At 45.1% G+C, this 21,237-nt stretch overlaps 1 protein-coding gene across 2 annotated transcripts in view; it reads right to left on the reverse strand.

Moving 5' to 3' along the window:
- The window catches only part of LOC140185102 (myb/SANT-like DNA-binding domain-containing protein 2), a 52,595-nt gene extending 35,804 nt beyond the window's left edge, over window positions 1-16,791 (reverse strand). For both annotated transcript variants that reach the window (XM_072238360.1, XM_072238359.1), the window contains exon 1: window positions 16,406-16,791. In XM_072238360.1, coding sequence (XP_072094461.1) covers window positions 16,406-16,777 — 372 coding nt within the window. In that variant the 5' untranslated portion in view covers window positions 16,778-16,791. The remainder of the gene's footprint in view (window positions 1-16,405) is intronic.
- Window positions 16,792-21,237: the final 4,446 nt, after the last annotated feature.

Genomic DNA, 21,237 nt, shown 5'->3' on the forward strand with positions numbered 1-21,237 from the left:
TGTCTGTGCCAGTGGTGCAGTGGTATCTGCACCCAGACATTGGAACAAGAGGTTCTGGGTTCGAATCTGGCTGGTTCCTTGCACGAGTTCCACCTGCGCTGGGTTGAGTGTCAAGAAACAGCAAGGTTGCTGCCCAAGGCATCAAATAAAGCACGGGGAGGAACGTACTTATTATCACTACCTTGTTTTGGTTACAGTTGATATGGCAGAAGTGCCCCCTTTATTATACTTAAATCTCAAAATTCATGACTCTGTCCACAGTCTTATCCCCCCTCCCCCCAAAAAAATTTTACAGTGTCCTTTCAAACGCATACCAATTTCCAGCTGGCCAAAAATTGAGCAACTTCAAATGCATTCTAGCTTTTATCTTCAAATTACCTAAGTCAGGACTTCAAAAGTAGATGTTCAATACTGATTTATGAGGTATTATGCTATAGATATTGAAATATTGGATGAGGATTGCAGTATGTGGATATAATAGAGATACAAGTTCAAATCCCAATGACAACTAGAAAATTAAAAATAATTAAATAAAATAGAATAAAAAGCTAGTAAAACTATGAAACGAACAGATTGTTTAAAAAATCCACCTGGCACACCAACGTCCTTCAGACGAGGTCGGTCATCCCTTGCCATTTGACCAAGATGTGACCACAATAGAGGGACTGATTATTTATTGCATTACAATAATTTTTAACTGAAAAGTAAAGAGCAAATGTTGTCGAGGGAGCTCTTGGGCTGGTGTAGTTCATGCAATACAGAAAGTAAACATGCAGCTACACAAGGAATTGGAATGGACCATGGTAGTTGGCACTTACTGTTGGGAGCACAGAAGCCAGAAAGTCTTGCTGAGATTGTATGGTGCTTTAGCAAGCACTCATTGGTGTATCATTTTAATCTATAAACCAAAAGAATACACTTGCACTGAATCTGTGGAACTCAGTTGGGGTAGGGGACTATCCTATAAAATAGACAAACTGTCTTCAATGGAATTTAGAAGAATGAGAAGCCTGCATTGATTACAAGAAAGAATGGCAGGACAAGATACTGAGATACCATTTCTACTCGCTGGGAAATCAGTACTGCATGCATTATGTCAAGGCATGGAACAATCATTAGATCCGAAATGAGAATTTTTTTTGGTTATACAGAGGGCTGCAATTCCTGGGAACTCTCTACCTAACTCTCTACTATTAATAGATATTAAAGGATAAGAGAAAAAGACATGTTAAATACAAAGGGAATCACCAGTTTATGGGAACAAGCAACAAAATGGATCAGACAGACATGATACTGAATGCCAAAGCTGGACTAGGTTACATGGCCACCCCTTGGTTCCATTTGTAGGGCAATGCTTTTAACTAGAATTTAGCAATAACTGCCAGACTTTGCCTCCTCATGCCATGAATGAATCAAATTTAATACTAATGGTATGGCTACACACTGTTGAGATGCAGGCTATCTTTAGATCACATTTTGCTCGTAAATCAGTTATTTTTAATAGGGCTGGGGCTGATTATGGCAGTTATTGAGACACAAGGTAGCAGCTGCTAGCTTAATTGTTAACATGGCTCCGTTGGTACTTGCCTTGGAATGTGCAGGTTCAAGAAGCGCCCAGAGAGCATTGTTGAGTTGTCTCTTTATATTCAGAAATGCAAGCAAGGCCTACAACTTTTTAAATCAAAGCATTTTTTTAAAAATATTATTGTGGCGACCCACTTTCTGGCACCCACGAACCAGCTGCGCGCAGGCAGAGGGCCGGCCCCAAAAAGGGCGCCAGGACATCTTCACCAGCAGGGGGAAAATCCAGCGCGCAGAAAGGGTCTGGGAATATGCATTCCCCACAGTAGTCCCGCCCCAGGGAGGGCAGGAATGGGAAGGCTTTAAAGCAGGCCGCGAAGTCTGAATAAATCTCTTTCATCGCAACTCTAACTCACCGACTCCGTGTGGTTATTCTAGCGCTGTTTGTAGCACACCGCTACAATTGGTGACCCCGACGGCCCAAACGATATTTGGACCAGAGATGACCGACACTGCGTCTGTTCACACAGTTTCGTTAAAACTGCCAAGCTTCTGGACGCTATGACCCCAATTATGGTTCGAACAAGCAGAAGCACAATTCCACATTCGGCAGATAACCTCGGAGTCCACTCGCTACTACTACGTGCTGAGCTCACTCGACCAGGAGACAGCTGCACAAGTTGAGGAGTTTATACAGTCGCCCCCGGAGGACGGCAAATACACAGCATTCAAAGCCCTGCTCATAAGGACTTTCGGACTCTCACAGCACGAACGAGCACGCCGCTTAATGCACCTGGATGGTTTGGGAGACAGGCCGCCATCAGCATTAATGAACGAGATGCTGGCCCTGGCTGAAGGACACAAAACCTGCCTCATGTTTGAGCAGGTGTTCCTAGAGCAACTGCCCGAGGACATATGCCTGCTGCTGTCCGATGCAGATTTCAGCAACCCCCAGGAGGTGGCGGCCCGAGCAGATGTGCTGTGGAATGCCAGGAAAGAGAGAGGGGCATCCGTCGCACAGATCACCAAGCCGCGTGCCCAACTACAGACCAGACCAGGCCCGGCAGCAGACCCTACAAAACCCGGCGACGGGAGTGAGGAGCCCAACGAACAATGGTGTTTCTACCACCAGCGGTGGGGCACAGAGGCCCGCCGCTGCAGACCACCCTGCAAATTCCCGGGAAACGCCAGGGCCAGCCGCCGCTGATGGCTACGGCGGCTGGCCATCAGGACAGCCTCCTGTACGTCTGGGACAAGCAGTCGGGACGCCGCTTTTTGGTCGACACCGGAGCGGAGATCAGCGTCTTACCTCCAACGAGTTACGACACCCGCAACAGAGAACCGGGACCCACCCTGAGGGCCGCAAATGGCAGCACAATACGAACCTACGGCACCAGCACGGTGCGGCTACAGTTCAGCTCCAGCCGGTTCACGTGGGACTTCACATTGGCCGCCGTGGCCCAACCACTCCTGGGGGCGGATTTTCTGCGAGCCCACAGCCTGCTGGTCGACCTGCAAGGGAAGCGATTAGTCCACGCCAAGACTTTTCAAACGTTCTCCCTGGGTGAAGCACAGTTGCCAGCCCCACACCTGGACTCCATCACGCTGTCCGACGACGAATTCACCAGGGTCCTGGCGGATTTCCCATCAGTACTGACACCGCAGTTCACGGCAGCCATGCCCAGGCACAGAGTACAGCACCACATCCCGACTCAGGGACCACCCCTCCACGCCCGTGCTCGAAGGCTTCCCCCGGACAAGCTCCGACTGGCGAAGGAGGAGTCAAGAAGATGGAGGAATTGGGGATCATACGACGGTCCGACAGCCCATGGGCCTCCCCCTTTCACATGGTGCCCAAGGCAACGGGGGGCTGGAGACCATGCGGTGACTACCGCAGACTGAACGAGGCTACAACGCCAGACCGCTACCCTGTGCCGCACATTCAAGACTTCGCAGCAAACCTACACGGCGCAAGGATCTTTTCCAAGGTAGACCTCGTCTGGGGATACCATCAAATCCCTGTACATCCGGACGACATCCCCAAAACAGCTATCGCCCCGTTCAGACTTTTCGAATTCCTCTGAATGTCGTTCGGTCTAAAAAACACCGCACAGACGTTCCAGCGGCTAATGGACGCGGTGGGATGCGACCTGGACTTTGCATTCATCTATTTGGACAACATCCTCATAGCCAGCAGTAGTCGTCAGGAGCATCTGTCCCACCTCCGCCAGCTCTACTCCCGCCTGAGCGAATTCGGCCTTACAATCAACCCAGCCAAATGCCAGTTCGGACTCAACACTATCAACTTCCTGGGCCACAGGATTACTAAAGACGGGGCAACCCCGCTGCCCGCCAAGGTAGACGCGGTCCGCAACTTCCCCCGACCCAACACAATCAAAAGCCTGCAGGAATTCGTGGGTATGGTGAATTTCTACCACCGTTTCCTCCCCTCAGCAGCCCGAACCATGCGCCCCGTGTTCACTCTAATGTCGGGTAAGGGCAAGGACATTACCTGGGACAAAGAGGCCACAACCGCTTTCGTTAAAACCAAAGAGGCCTTGGCAAACGCCGCGATGCTAGTGCACCCCAGAACGGACATTCCTACTGCCCTCACGGTGGACGCATCCAACACAGCAGTCACCTACAACCACCTGAACTCAAATACAGTGCTTTCGACCGGAAGCTATTGGCACTATACCTGGCAATCCGGCATTTCAGGTACTTCTTAGAAGGTAGGCCCTTCACCGCGTTCACAGACCACAAACCGCTTACCTTTGCGTTCATGAAGGTGTCCGACCCCTGGTTGTCCCGCCAGCAGCGACATCTGTCCTACATCTCCGAGTACACGACGGACATCCGGCATGTCTCTGGAAAGGACAACGTCGTGGCAGACGCACTATCCAGACCTACCATACAGGCCCTGTCCCAGGGGGTGGACTATGCAGCGCTGGCAGAGGCACAGCAGGCAGACGCTGAGATCCCCAGTTACAGGACTGCAGTCTCCGGTTTGCAGCTCCAAGACCTCCCCGTAGGCCCAGGTGAGAGGACCCTACTATGTGACGTAGCTACCGGCCAACCCCGCCCTGTCGTCCCAGCAGCCTGGTGCCGGCGGGTTTTCGAGTCCATTCACAACTTAGTGCACCCCTCCATCAGGACAACCGTCCGGCTGGTCGCCAACAGGTTCGTGTGGCATGGACTGCGTAAACAGGTCAGTGAATGGGCCAAAACATGCATGCAGTGCCAAACGGCCAAGGTGCAGCGGCATACCAAGGCTTTGCCGCAGCAGTTCGAACCCACCCGCCGGAGGTTCGACCACATCCATGTGGATATCATGGGGCCCCTGCCAGTGTCACGAGGAGCGCGGTACCTCCTAACTATGAAAGACCGGTTCACCAGATGGCCAGAGGCAGTCCCGCTCACCGACACCACCTCCGAATCCTGAGCCCGAGCACTGATCGCAACCTGGGTAGCCCGCTTCGGGGTACCGGCCCACATTACCTCCGACAGGGGCGTCCAGTTCACCTCCAGTCTGTGGTCAGGTATGGCCAACCTTTTAGGATCTCAGCTACACCACACAACTGCCTACCACCCACAGTCGAACAGACTAGTGGAGCGTTTCCACCGTCACCTGAAGTCGGCTCTCATGGCCCGCCTGGAAGGGCCTAACTGGGTGGACGAACTTCCCTGGGTCCCGCTCAGAATCCGCACAGCGCCCAAGAAGGATCTGCACATCTCGTCGGCCAAGCTGGTGTACGGCGCACCCCTGGTCGTCCCAGGAGAGTTCATACCAGCCTCAAGGGGGCAAGAGGAAGAACCCAGAGCAGTCCTGGACAGACTACGGGAGAGGCTCGGTAACCTGGCCCCCATCCCCACTTCACAGCACGGACAGAGCCCGACCTGCGTACCCAAAGACCTGCAGAACTGTATGTTTCTTTTTGTACGACGGGGCGGACACCGGGCACCGCTACAGTGGCCCTACGAGGGGCCGTTTAAGGTGATCAGGAACAACGGGTCCACGTTCGTGCTGGACATTGGGGGGAGAGAGGAGGTTTTCACGGTGGACCGACTCAAACCGGCCCATGTGGACTTGGCGCAGCTGGTCCAGGCTCAGGCACCGCGGCACAGGGGCAGACCTCCCAAACAGAGGCCAATCCAGACCGTGGACATTGGGGGAGGTATCGCCGGTTCTGCAGGGGGGGGGGGTTATGTGGCGACCCACTTTCTGGCACCCACGAACCGGCTCACAACAGCACGCGCAGGCAGAGGGCCAGCCCCAAAAAGGGCGCCATGCCATCTTCACCAGCAGGGGGAAAATCCCGCGCGCGGAAAGGTTCTGGGAATATGCATTCCCCACAGCAGTCCCGCCCCAGGGAGGGCGGGAACGGGAAGGCTTTAAAGCAGGCCGCGAAGTCTGAATAAATCTCTTTCATCGCAACTCTAACTCACCGACTCCGTGTGGTTATTCTAGCGCTGTGTGTAGCACACTGCTACAGTATCACTCAGAGATATCAGCAGGAACTTCAGGATTTAACACTGCTAGGTAGAAAATGTTCTGGTATATTCAGCACTATCATCCTCTCAAAACTAATTAATAAGCTCCAAGACCTTGGCCTCAATACCTCCCTGAGCAATTGGATCCTTGACTTCCTCACTTGTAGACCAGTCAGTTCAGATTGCAAAACACCTCCTCAATCACCTCAACACAGGCACACTACTAGGTTGTTTGCTTAGTCCTCTGCTCTACTTGTTTTACACATGACTGTAAGGTTCAGTGTAGCTTCATTGCCATATATTATGTTTGCTGACGACAGCACTATCATTGGGAGAACCGAAGGAGATACGAATCAGCATATCGAGGGAAGATTGAAAATCTAGTTGAGTGGTGCCACAACAACCTTTCAATGTCAGCAAGACCAAGGAGCCAATTATTGACTACAGCATGAAGAAACCTGAAGTCCATGAGTCAGTGCTAATCAGAATATCAGAGGTGGAGAGGTCAGCAACTCCCCAGCATTATTTCAGAGGATCTGTTCTGGGTCCAGCATGCAAGTGACATTATACAGGCAGCATAGCAGTGCCTCTAGTTTTAGAGGCTTGCGCAGATTTAGCATGTCATGTAAAACTTTGACAGAACGTCTACAGATGCTCGGTGGAGAGTATACTGACTGGTTGCATCACAGCCTTGTGCTCTTGAATGGAAAAGCCTACAAAAAGTAGTGGATACAGCTGAGTCTATCACAGTTAAAGCTCTCCTCATCATTGAGCACATTTACAAGGAATGCTGTCTCAGGAAAGCAGCATCCATCATCAAAAACCCCTATCTCAGCCATGCTCTCTTCTCACTACTACCATCAGGAGGGAGTTACAGGAGCTTCAAGTCCCACACCATTAGGTTTAGGAACAACTATTACCCCTCAACTATCAGGGTCTTGAACCTGAGGGGATAACTTCACTCACCCCAACACTGAACTAATTTCAATACCTATGAAGTCACTTATAAGAACTTTGCAACTCGTTTTTTTTTCCTTTTTTGAATGAGCAGTTTGTCTTTTGCACATTGGTTGTTTGCCCGTCTTCGTTGTGTGCAGTTTTTCCTTTAATTCTACTGTGTTTTTTGTATGTATTGTGAATACCTGAAAGAAAATAAATCTCCCAGTAGCATATGGTGACATACATGTACTTTGAACATTTCCCCTACATTCTCTCTCCACACAACAAACCACCCCATTTCTTCAGGTCTTAATGCACAGTTCTTGAAAATGATCCTACACCAAGACACCAACTCTGGTTAATTTAAACAAGCTTTCAGAAGAACTGCAACAACAGACAGAAGAACAGGCCTCCATTACCCTCACACATGGTGATCACCAGTAACAGTATGCCAATACACCACCTTCTTCACATCCCTCTTTGCTGCACCTCATTCCATGTCTTCTAAACCACAGCATCCGTTTGGCCCAAACATGACCCTCCCCATCACTATGCACATAGCACCTTCCAAACAGGCAGCCTCGAGTGGGGTTTTATGTACATGGGAACACCATCAACTGCACATTTCTCTCCAAGTTGTATATTATCCCAACTTGGAAAAATGTCACCATTTCATCATCACCACAGTCTATTCCCTCCCACCACTTGTGGGAGTACCACCAAAAATACAATGCCATTTCAAGAGGCAACATCTGAATCATGAAACACTAGGCAATGGCTCCAAGGCAGTCCAACTCAACAAATGCTTGACATTTCGTGGCAATACCACCTCCAAGTTCCACAAAATCAATATCCTGGGGAATCACCAGATTACCAAAGGCGCTTTAAAGTCGGACTTTTCAGCAAAACCCCTACCTAAAAAATAAATCGTCTACAGCATCCAGCTCGGTGCCACATGACAGCAGAAGTCACAGATTCCACAGTAGTGCACTGCTGGCTTGAAACAGCCAACTTCTGCCACTAAACACAACTTGCTGCCACCCAGCCTCAGCTGTTCACGTCACAGTTGTGTACCTGTTGCCATGATCTTTAAGTCTGCTACGACACTAAGTGAGGTGCAATCAGTAAATTGCTATATCAAATGATGGCATGGCCAGTGAATTGCCCATATTATCCATGGATTAACTATCAGTTCTTCCCTAGGATGACTAATTCCATGCTCCCACCTCTGCAGCTTTAGCAGTTGTCAGTCAAGCAGGTAGCTTAGATTGCTTCCACTCACGATAAGATACTACAATCTTAAGTTAGGCCAGTTATCCTTTATGGTAACCAGCTACCTCCCTCATATTCAAAGAGCACTCATTCATCAATTTGGCTGCAGCTATGAGGACAGCATGATATAAAATTAGTTGTAACAAGCACAAAATGCTGAAGGAACTCAGCAGGTCAAGCAGCATCTGTAGAGAAGAATAAACTGTTGACATTTCAGTCCCAGACCAGAGGGAATAACTCTGGAAGAGTTGTGGCCCACAACAGTGAATTCCTGGCCACTGATGCTGCCTGACATGTTGAGTTCCTCTGACATTTTGTGCATGTTGCTCTGGATTTCCAGGATCTGCAAAATCTTTTGTTTATAAAATTAGTTGGTCAAGAAACGGCTTATGGAATATTTGCACTGAGAGAATACAGACATCTTGAAATACTGAACCACTCTGATGTTGATTGGAGGCCCAGAAATTTTGGCATCTAGCATTACTTGACATTGGAAATTACTTTTTTTTGGAGGGGATAATGTAACTATCATTAATAGGCAGACTGTAATATAGCAGTAGTATCTCTGTGGAGCTATGAATGTCTCCACGCCATTGTTCATGGGTCTTGGGTCCCAGGTTCCAAAGAGATCAACATGTACTGTTCATGTTAATTGCAGAGTACTCAGAAACCTGGCCCCACTTTGGTACTTGTGGTGAGGGAATATTCATGCTGATGACTGAGTAAGCACCCAGGAAATGGAAGACATTTCAAAATGAGAATACTGCATTTCTTTGTTCATCTTGATACTATAGTAAAAAGCAATAGATGTTCATTCCATTCTCAGACACAGCTGAAGCTTTCATGTATTTCTACAATTCATGCCATACAAGATTATATGGCTAGGCACAAACATAATCTGTAAGTTTGTTGATGATACAACAGTTGTCAGAATCTCAGATAATGACAAAGAGGCGTACATGAGTAACATAGATGGCTGGTTAAGCGGCGTCACAACAATAACCTTGCATTCAATGTCAGTAAGACCAAAGAATTGACTGCAGACTTCAAGGAAGGGGAAATAAACCAGTCCTCATCGAGGAGTCAGCAATGGAAGGGGTGAGCAGCTTCAAGCTCCTGGGTGGCAATTATGAAGGTGGCACACCAAGGACTACATTTCATTAGGAGTTTGAAGAAATTTAGTATGTCACCAAAGACTAACAAATTTCTACACATGTACCATGGAGAGCACTCTAACTAGTTGCATCACCATCTGGTTTGGAAGGGCCACTGCAAAGGATCAGAAAAAGCTGCAGACGGTTGAAAACTCAGCCAGTCTACTACTGGCACTAGTCTCCCCACTACAGAGGACATCTTCAAAAGGCAATACCTCAAAAAGGCAGCAACCATCATTAAGGGCCCTCATCACCTAGGACAAGCCCTCTTCTCATTAGTACCATCTGAGAGGTGGTACAGGAGCCTGAAGACACACACACAGCGTTTTAGGAACAGCTTCTTCCTCTCCGCTATCAGATTTCTGAATGGACAATGAACCCATGAACATTACCTCACTATTTTTTGCTCTCTTTTTGCACTACCTCATTTGTTATATCTTTTCTATAATTTATAATGTATTGCTTTGTACTACTACCGCAAAACAAATTTCACAAAATATGACTGATAACAAATGTGATTCTGATTCAATTCAGCTAAAAATAGATACATACACATTCCAAGATTTTTAATCTCTCCCTCTCCCAGTGTAGAGTGCCCTCCTTCTTCAAAACATCCACCATTGTCCCTGAACCTAAAAAGACCAAGGCAAATATGCCTGAATGACTGGCATCCTGTCGCACTCATCTCAATAATAAGCAAATGCTTTGAGAGGCTGATCAAGGACTACATCTGCAGCATACCACCACCCACACTGGATCCCCTACAATTTGCCTACCGACACAACCAATCGACAGATGACACAAAAGCCACAGCTCTGTACAAGGTCCTTACACATCTGGAGGAGGATGCTTGTGTGAGAATGTTGTTCTTGGACTACAGTTCAGCATTCAACACCATAATTCCCTCCAGGCTCGACAAGAAGCTCAGAGACCTCGGCCTCTACCCTACCTTGTGCAGCTGGATCTTGGACTATCCGTCAGATCGCCAGCAGGTGGTAAGAGCGGGCTCCCTCACCACTGCCCCTCAACACAGGTGTGCCTCAGGGCTGTGTCCCAAGCCCCCTCCTTTACCCTCTGTATACCCATGATTGTGTCGCCACCCATAGCTCTAATCTGCCAATTAAGTTTGTTGATATTACATTGATTGGCCAATCTCAAATAATAACTAGATAGCCTACAGAGACAAAGTCATCACCCTGACAAAGCGGTATCAAGAAAACAACCTCTCCCTCCATGTTGCTAAAACAAAAGGAGCTGGTTGTGGATTACAGGAGGAATGGAGACAGGATAACCCCTATTGACATCAATGGATCTGGGGTTGAGAGGATGAACAGCTTTTAGTTCCTTGGCATACACATCACCGAGGATTTCACGTGGTCTGTACATATTGGCTGTTTGGTGAAAAAAGCACAACAGCACCTCCTTCACTCAGACAGTTGAAGTAGCTTGGTACGGGTCTCCAAATCCTAAGAACTTTCTATAGGGGCACAATTGAGAGCATCCTGACTGGCTGCATCACTGCCTGGTATGGGAACTGTACTTCCCTCAATCGCAGGATTCTGCAGAAAATGGTGCAGACAGCCCAGCACATTCATAGATGTCAACTTCCCACTATTCAGGATATTTACAAAGACCGGTGTGTAAAAAGGGCCCAAAGAATCATTGGGGACCCGAGTCACCCCAACCACAAACTGTTCTGGCTGCTACCATCCGGGAAACAGTACTGTAGCATAAAAGCCAGGACCAACAGGCTCCGGGACAGTTTCTTCCACCAGGCCATCAGACAGTTTAATTCACGCTGATACAATTGTATTTCTATGTTATACTGACTGCCCTGTTGTAAATATTATTTACTACAAATTACTATTAGTTGCACATTTAGACGGAGATTGTTGTATGTGTATGAAAATGTATGTGAAGGAAGTAAGTAATAAAGTCAATTCATTCAATGCCAGACTGCAGTGCAAAAACAGGAGAATTCAGTACAGCGACTGTCACTGCTGTGGGTGTTTTATGACAAAGAACTTTCCCCCAGCTCTAGACTAAGCAGATATCCAAATTGCTTCATATGGTAAGCCGAGCCTTTCACTGTGGCATAAACTGTCTCCAATAAGCTTTCACACCCACAATATACAGTACATCAGCACAGGTGCACCACAAGGCTACGTGCTTAGCCCCCTGTTCTATTCGCTTTACACTTTTGACTGCGAGGCTAAGCATAGCTCCAAAGCCATATTTGTTTGCCGATGGCACCATTGCCATCGGCTGAATCAGAGCTGGTGATGATTCAGCATACAGAAGGGAGATTGAAAATCTGGCTGACTGGTGCCACAACAACAGTCTTGTTTTCAATGTCAGCAAGACCAAGGAGCTGATTATTGTCTTCGGAAGGACACTGGAGGTCCATGAGTCTGTCCTCATCAGGGGATCAGAGGTGGAGAGGGTCAGCAACTTTCAATTCCTTGGTGTTAACATTTCAGAGGATCTGTGCTGGGTCCAGCAAGCCTAGTGCCATTATGAAGAAAGCATGGCAGTGCCCCTACTTTCTTTTAAGTCTACAAAGGTTGGCACGTCATCTAAAACTTTGACAAACTTCTAAAAATGTGTGATGGACGGTATATTGATTGGTTGCATTATAGCCTGGTATGGAAACACCAATGTCCTTGAATGGAAAATCCTACAAAAACTAGCGGATACAGCCCAAACCATCACTGAGCAAAAATGCAGGAAAGCAGCATTCATCAGGGACCCCACCATCCAGGTCATGCTCTCTTCTTACTGTTGCATCAGGAGCCTCAGGACTCACATCACCAGGATAAGGAACAGTTTTAACACTCAACCATCAGGCTTTTAAATTACAGGGGATAACTTCACTCAACTTCACTCACCCCATCACTGAACTGTTTCCACAGCTACAGACTCACTTTCAAGGACTCTTCACCTCATGTTCTCGATAATTATATTTTCATCTTTCTCTTTGTATTTGCAGTTTGATGTCTTTTGCACATTAGTTGTTTGTCCATCTTGTTGGGAGCGATCTTTCATTGATTCTACTGTGTTTCTTGTATTCACTGTGAATACCCGCAAGAAAATGAATCTCAGGGTTGTATATTGTGACGTATATGTACTTTGATAATAAATTCACTTCAAACTTTGGCTTCTTCCAGCAAGTCTTTGTTCAATGGTGACCGCCATCCCACCCCAATATTGCTGATAGAGGAATGGGCAAAATATTGAAACTTCCATCATGAATATGCTCAGTACTAGTTATTACAATCACAACTACTCTATATCTCTGCAATTTAATTAGTTATAAGACCCTGCTGCACTTAGCACTGGACTAATTCAATGTGACCAAACATGCAGGAACAGGGTTCTAAGGTGAACCTAAAGGGTATTAAGGCAAATCAATGGAAACCACTTTGTCAGTATTTATTGCCTTCTTTCTCCTCCTCCTATCATTGTTGCACATGCGAAGGTGTGAGGAGTCCACAGACCCCTCGGTTAGTGGTAAGGGTCCATGGTATAAGAAAGGTCGGGAACCTGATCTAAATAAAACTGTCCATTAAGCTTTCAGTGTCTCCATACCCGCGATTGCAATTGTTTCTGTAGCACATCCAGCAGCGAAGAATGCAATGGGATAACTAATAAAGGCAGAGGCCTGATCTCCAACAGATATTCTCCTGTCTAAAATGAAACATTGGGTACAGCAAACTTCCTCAGCTGAAATGGCAAAGGAACTAAAAGCACAGAATTAACCATGATGACTTATGTTGTCACACATAAACCCATACATTCAGGGACTGATAACCCTTGTGGTTCAACCCTGCTGAAGCAACAAGCTCTCTTCCAAATCAACCGCCAACCTACAAATAACTGCTTCCTTTACAAAGCACAGCTGTAGGGTTTCTCCTGCTGGTCATACTCAGCTGTATGTATGATCCATAGTGGTCACAAGTTATTTTGTCATTGCTTTATTCATGGACAGTTAAATGCACAACTTTAAGGCTTCATTGTGCTTTACCCAATCCAGACTGTAGAGCAATTAATAACTAACACTGAAAGGGCATGCTGCACAGTTGAATTTCTCAACAACATACAGGTCATTCTCCTAGATGTCAGATCGTGCTGCGTATCCTAATGTATATCTACGTTACAACAATGATCTCAAATAAAGGGCATTGGTGAAATACTTTTGGGTGCATCAAGAAGCTACAGGAGTTCAAGTTTACCTTCCTTTCAGCCACTTGTTTGAGAACAGAATGGAACATGCATTCTGGATAAAGTTGTCATTTGCACTTTTATAGTTAGAACTTTAAACCTTTAGTGAGACAAGATATTAATTATTAGACTATTGAGATATGATATACCAGCTGTTCATTGTTGGCTCTTAGCTAATAATCCTTTCATTTCAAATAAAAGGACTAAAATGCTTTTTGTTACCAGATCCTAATAATCATATATTAAATTATCAAATGTTACACTAATACAAAATGCTTTCAGGTAGTTACACTCTCTACTCAAGGAATCCATCATATTTGATTTCTTCTTTTGCGAAATGGACCTCAATGGAAATTTAAAATCCTGAGCTGAAAAGAAAATTGAACTGAACTAATTTAACCTTTGCCTATAGATATTAAACTTGCTAATTAAACATTAACATCACAAAACTATGTTTTATGATACAAATAAAACAAAATTCCCAAAGTATGAACTTAATTTTCTTTTTAGATGCTGACTGACCAGCTGAACAAGTGTTTTTTTATTGCTCCTGAACTCTACAAGTTCAAAATGCTATTTTTAAAAGCCCTTAAGATGTTTGAACATACAAAAGTAAAAGCCTTGAACTTTCATCTACACTGTTACTTGTATTTGAAAGGCCAGTCTATTCACAAGATTGTACAGTGGCTAACTAATCCATTATGAATAATCATTTAATAACTGATACATATTGGTACAAATGCTTGTGCTTCACCTATATTTAATGAAGGTTACAGGTTCTCTAAAATATCATTTATGTTAAAATGAAAAGTACAATTTGGAAGAAAAATGAATTTATATTTCATCTTTGATCTCAGTACACCAATTGTTTTAGAATCTATTAAATACCACAGAAAGATTGCCTCAATTGAAAGGCAAAAAAAAACTGACAAGTGGAAAAAGCGTTAACCAAATCACTGGCAAATACAGAACAGTGACATGGAGCATTCACACTTCTCTCAGTTTCTTGGTTAACATGTTATCCAAACATTTCCCTCAGAAAACGTTACAGTCCTGTATTACAGTATCATTGGTTTAACCTGTATCTGCTTGCATTTCTGGAATAGGCCTTATTTTCCAGCTAACAGACTGACATCAAGATGCAAAATAATCTGAATTCAATGTATCAAATGGCAAAAGCATCACCATTAAATGAAAAACTTGGCATTTAAAATACTTTCTATCTTGCTGTGCCTATGTTGATTCTTCTTGAAACAATAACCTTAAATTTAAGAAAAGCAAAGTAACTGCTTGAAATCACAGATAATACTAAAATATGAAAAACAGAGGCAAATACTTCGGAACTACATGAGCTGGATAAAGTATAATTAGGTAGATTATAAAAATATTTTAAAATGATGCCATTATAAAATAGTAACACACATAAATGGTACTGAAACAACCGAATAAAGCTGGGAGAAATATGTCTAATGACAGAACGGCAACATTCAAGTAAAATATTATGCAAACATATAGCTTAAACAATTGAGAATAACTTGGAAGATGACTTTCCCAAGCTGCACAACACGCCACAGACCACACCTTGAATACTGCAGTCAGTTCTGGAGACAGCCATAAGAATCACTCAAGACCTGGACACATTCCAGAGGGGAGAAATGTGCAAGGCTGATCAGCAGTATCAAATGAACTACAAAGATTAAAAACAAGTTTTAAAAAAGTCAGTCTTGGGTGAAGATAACAATGACATTACTTTCTTGAAATTAATCGCTGATGATGTATTTGCTTGTGAAGCTACAAACTTAGCTTTAATTTCAAATGCATGGGAGCTTTGAAAATTTGGAATGAGATCACTTGAAGATGCTGATGACAAAATAATAAAGTGAAGTAAACTACAACAAAAAAATCCTGACACAAAGAATAAGCAAAGGGCTCCAGTCTACAATCTAGTGATTAGAAACTACTCCATACTAAGAGGGAATAATTTAGGATTGAGAAAAACTTTAAACCTGCTGGCAACAGAACTATAGGACACTGAGAATATGCAGATAATCATGCTAGGCTCTGGCATTTGTGAGTATAAATTAAGTCAGCTGTGGGCTCAGAATGGGGAAAAGTAGCATAATGTTAGACTGTAAGCAGCCAAAGATGTAGATTATTGATTCATATGTTTGTATTCTATTAAAGTAGATATATAATTTAAATTGCAGAGGTTAAAATAAATCTAGAATAAAAAGCTAGTATTAATGATAAGCATTAAGCTAGGTTCAAGAGCCGAATTGCTGTTGAATAGTGTTAGTATCGACTTGATGGACTGAAAACAACCTAGTTGTAACCTCTCTATAGAATAATGGGAAACATTATAAACAGAAAGTTTATTAATCTTTTGCTTTGTGCCATTTCCAGAAAAAAATGCAACATAATCGTTTATAATACAAAATTTAAAAAGGGTTCTTGCAAATTGTCAAACTGTATCATTAAAAATAAGAATTATGGTTCAAGCTGCAAGTAAGATTAATTGGTTTTGGATGCTACTTGAAGAAACAGAAGGGTGCCCGATTTACTTCATTACTACTTACAAGGTACCTTGGAGACACAGGTTATAGGTTACTCAAGAGATTCTGCGGATACTGGAAATCTTGAGCAACACACAGAAAAAAAGCTGGAGGAACACAGCAGGTCAGCCAGCGTCTATGGAGGGAAACGAACAGTCGACATTTGGGAACCGAGACACCTCATTAGGATTGGAAGAGAAGAGGATTACTGTTATGCGTGCGCTAGTTAGTTTTACTCGTCAGGAGTCTTGGTACCTTTATACGCTCCTTGCACTGGTTGGCGCTTCTCTCGTAACCCATTTCGCGCAGGGCCTGCGAGATCCTGTCGAAGATGTGCGAGTTGCGCAGGTTGCCCTCCAGCACGTCCTGCAGCCGCTCGTCACCCCACACCGCGATCAGCGCGTTGGTTTCGGCCGGAGTCCAGGAGATACCGCGGCAGGCGGGCGGCCGGCTAGGGCTAGGCGCGGGGTTCTCAACCACTACGCTGGTCCAACTAGGGGTCGGGGGTTCACTGGCTGGATCGCCCACCACCTCTGACCAGGTGGGGGCCACTATCTCCAGTGGGGCATCAGCCGCCGCGCTCGGCCAGCTCCGACTCGGGGAGTCCGCTGCCCTGGGCGCCGCCATCCTCCACCGTCCACATCCGGGCACCCACCCGGGAATTGTGGGACACTGAGGGGCAACGCCAGAGGCACCGCCCACACAACCAGATTACTCAGGCCATGAGGCTTCAGCGCACTGGTCTCTTAAAGGCATCGCGCCAGAACGGATTGAAATGTTACTCTTCAAACTGAAAACTCCAATCTTTAAGTACTGCTCAGGCAATTCTTTGAGCAAGGATTCCCATGCCCCGCAGAAAGATGACGGGCATCCTAACGTGAAGAGATTTGTGGGATTGGCCGGGCTCTCGCGCCCCTCTAAGAGATGGCGAGCGACCGGGTCACTTTAGTTTAACGGCGTTGGAGGGCTATTCACAAACGCAAAGTGGTCCCAAGTAGGTGAAAGAGTAACAGCGCTTACTTACTGGGAGTTTTCTACCTGTTCTAGGCAGCAGCGCCACCCCGCATGACAGGAGTTGGTAGAGTGTACTGGGTGACTCGTGCCCCACTCAAAGATGGCACCTTTACTTGTTATCATTCAGAAGTTTCTGTCCCTAAATTGACATAATTTAAGTGAAAGCGCCCCCGGAGACAAAATCAACGAGAAGGGTTAGGGCTGTGGTCTGTCTGTCAGACGAAAATCCCCGGGATTTGTTCACGAAGCCCCCGCAAGAGGCTACTGCCCCCCACAAAGATGGAGTTGGTAGCGTCGGCCTTTCTACCTCGTTTCAGGCAAGCAGGCTACTCTCCGTTCCGTAACCAAGTCCCTAACAGAATCGTGCCAACCAATACATCTTAGCCTGTAAATTTACCCCGCTACGACTTAGCCTTGTATGTAACTTGAAAATATAAATGTACGTACTTCAGATTTTAAGATAGCAGATCATATGGGTCGAGGCTCTTGCCCCTTTTAAAGATGGCGCCGGCGACTTCCACCCGGTGTATTGTGGGATAAAAGACCAGCTTGGAACCCGTCCCCACCCCCACGACGGCGCCAACAACTACCTGTACTTCAATTGGTGGCAAAAGTGTCTTTGAACTAGATTTCACCAATGTTACAAAATTACATGTAGTTACTATTATGAATATTTTTAAAGAGACTACGTGAATTTTATTGTGACAGAATTGATAGTAGTATTTTGGTCATAACTACAAGGAAGCTGACCTCCTGCCCCAAACAAAGATGGCGTTAGTCATGGTACCATCAGGATCGTACGACAAAAAGGGCTTATGATCCAGCCTCACCAGCAACCTTTGAAAGAGGAACCTATCCCAAAAAGTGTTGAACAGATAAAGTTATGACAAATTATGAGACAGTATTTTTCTTTTTGGAACCTAATTATACATATATTAGAATTATATTTGGTATTCCAGCCCCCAGTGATATTGATACAACTTTAGGGAGTGCAACACTTGTCCCTACCCTATTATCTCACTACTGTCCAGGGACTTAAACAGCCCTTCCAGGTGAGGCAGCTATTCATGTGTATCTCCACCAATTTTGACTATTGCATTCATGTTCTCAATGCAGCCATCTCAAAGTCAGTGAGACCAAACATAATATTGGTTTATTATTGTCATGTGCACCAAGACACAATCAAATGATTGTCTTGCATATTGTTCATACAGGTTAAATCATTACACAATGCTTGAGCTAGAATAAGGTAAAACAATAACAATAGTCATACTTTATTGATCCCAGGGGAAATTGGTTTTCGTTACAGTTGCACCATAAATAATAAATAGTAATAGAACCATAAATAGTAATATGTAAATTAGGCCAGGAAATTAAGTCCAGGACCAGCCTATTGGCTTAGGGTGTCTGACCCCACCCCCAAGGGAGGAGTTGTAAAGTTTGATGGCCACAGGCAGGAATAACTTCCTATGACGCTCTGTGCTGCATCTCGGTGGAATGAGTCTCTGGCTGAATGTACTCCTGTGCCCACCCAGTACATTATGTAATGGATGGGAGACATTGACCAAGATGGCATGCAACTTAGACAGCATCCTCTTTTCTGACACCACCGTCAGAGAGTCAAGTTCCATCCCCACAACATCACTGGCCTTACGAATGAGTTTGTTGATTCTGTTGGTGTCTGCTACCCTCAGCCTGCTGCCCCAGCACACAACAGCAAACATGATCGCATTGGTCACCTCAGCATCGTCCGGCAGATGTTAAAGGACCTCAGTCTCCTCATGAAATAGAGATGGCTCTGACCCTTCTTGTAGACAGCCTCAGTGTTCTTTGACCAGTCCAGTTTATTGTCAGTTCGTATCCCCAGGTATTTGTAATCCTCCACCATGTCCACACTAACCCCCTGGATGGAAACAGGGGTCACCGGTACCTTAGCTCTCCTCAGGTCTACCACCAGCTCCTTAGTCTTTTTAACGTTAAGCTGCAGATAATTCTGCTCACACCATGTGACAAAGTTTCCTACCGTAGCCTTGTACTCAGCTTCATCTCCCTAATAATCTGCATAATAGAGTGTAAAAGCTACCAAAAAAACAGTGCAGTGCAGGTAAACAATAAAGTGCAAGATCATAGCAAGGTAGATTGTGAGGCTAAGAGTCCATCTTATCATACAAAAGGTCCTCTCAAGAGCCTGATAACAGTGAGATGGTAGCTGTCCATGAAAATGGTGCTACATACTCTTAGACTTTTGGAGAGAGAAGATAGAATGTACAGGGTGAGAGGGTTTTTGATTATGCTGGCTGCTTTACTGAGGCAGTGAGACTGGATAAAGTCCCTAGAGGGGGTGGGGGGGAGCTGGTTCCTGTGATAAGCTGAGTTGTGTTCATAAATGCAGTTTCTTTCAGCCACAGGCTAGGCAATTGCTACACCAAGCTGTGATGCATCCAGATAGAATGCCCTCTGTGGTGCATTGATAAGGATTGATGAATTTCTTTAGCCTCCTGGGAAAGTAGAGGTGTTTCTGAGCTTTCTTGGCTGTGGCATCAACATGGTTGAACCAGACAGGCTATTGGTGATAATCACACCGAGGAACTTAAAGCACCAGTTCTCTGTCCCCTCTGGCAATTTTGAACCACCAGTTGCTACTTCAATTCTCGTTCCCACACTGACTTGTCGGAATTCAGCCTTCTTCACCACCTTGGTGAGGCCAATTACAAACTAAAAGAACACTATCTCATATACCCACTTGAGTAGCCTACAACCCAACGTTGAATTTTCTAATAATCCTAACCTGTTCTTTTCCTATACCTACCAGTCCACCCAGGTTCTTTCTTCACCTTTTCCAGACATCCCACCTCTCCCAGAAGTTCCGGGAGTCTCCCGCATATTGATAACAGCTCCCTGACGCTCGCAAATTATATACAATATCCTGGAAATCATTTTTTTGAGAGAGAGCGAATGACAGACGTAGCGAGAGAATGACAGAGAGAGCATCCTGCTTGGTTTCTCTTTGTGCTAAGTAGACTTACCAGTTTTCTCTGTAGGCGGACTTTACATTCGACCTCTCTCTCTCTTTCATTGTCCATCAGTCCAGTTTAGTGTCCTACAGCGCCATGGCAGAGTGTTCCAAAAAAAGAAAATATAAAACGTACTTCATCCCAGACTACACCAAAGTGTACCCCTGCCTAATAGGGGTCAAAATAATGACAATGTTGCTTGCTGCACTGTTTGCAACAGTGACTTTTCTATTGCCCATGGTGGGTTAAATGACTGTAAAAGACATGTTGAGGTGAATCCTGGATTATGTCTGAACTAACCTTGAAGGACTGGTGCCAAACTACAAAAGTTTGCCAGTTGATGAGTTCTGGAGGAAGCTGTCCAAAGTAAAATCTGTGACCACAGGGCATTTGAGATTCAAAGAGCTCTGCCAGTTGATGAAGCTGCTTCTGGTGTTGCCAAATTCTAATTGTGATGTAGAGAGGGCATTCAGCATGGTGCATCACATTAAGACAGAATTTCAGAAGTCAGCTGTCTCACAAAACACTTCTGAATCTGATGTCTTGCAAAATTAATAAATTCATTGACACAGACAGCTATGAGGTTGCTTCCGGTTGAGACCCCCCGAAATGAGGTTTTGTAGGGTGGGATGTCTGCTTTTCCTACTACCTGCAGAATCTGTGTGTTGTGAAATGTGTTGTTGTGTGACAGCAGTACAGTCCAAGACATAAAAATTAATATAATTAACAAAATAAAATAAATAGTATAAAATATAAATAACTAGCTACTGTTCATCAATTCATCAAATGTTCAGAAACCTAATGGTGGAGAATAAGAAGCTGTTCTTAAAACATTGGTCGTCAATGTGGATCTTCGGGCTCTTGTACCTCCTCCTCAACACGAAGAGTGCATGTCCAAGATGCCTATCCACTTTTCACCTTCCTGACTCTGTCTTGACCTTGGAGACAACAGGGACTGCAAGTGCTGGAATCTAGAGAAAAAAAAAACAAACATCTAAGCTCTGCACCAGTCCTATCTGCTTGCACTTATCACCAACCATCCTCTTTCTCAAACTCCAC

Source organism: Mobula birostris, chromosome 20 (assembly GCF_030028105.1).
Source record: "Mobula birostris isolate sMobBir1 chromosome 20, sMobBir1.hap1, whole genome shotgun sequence".
Taxonomy (NCBI): Eukaryota; Metazoa; Chordata; class Chondrichthyes; order Myliobatiformes; family Myliobatidae; genus Mobula; species Mobula birostris.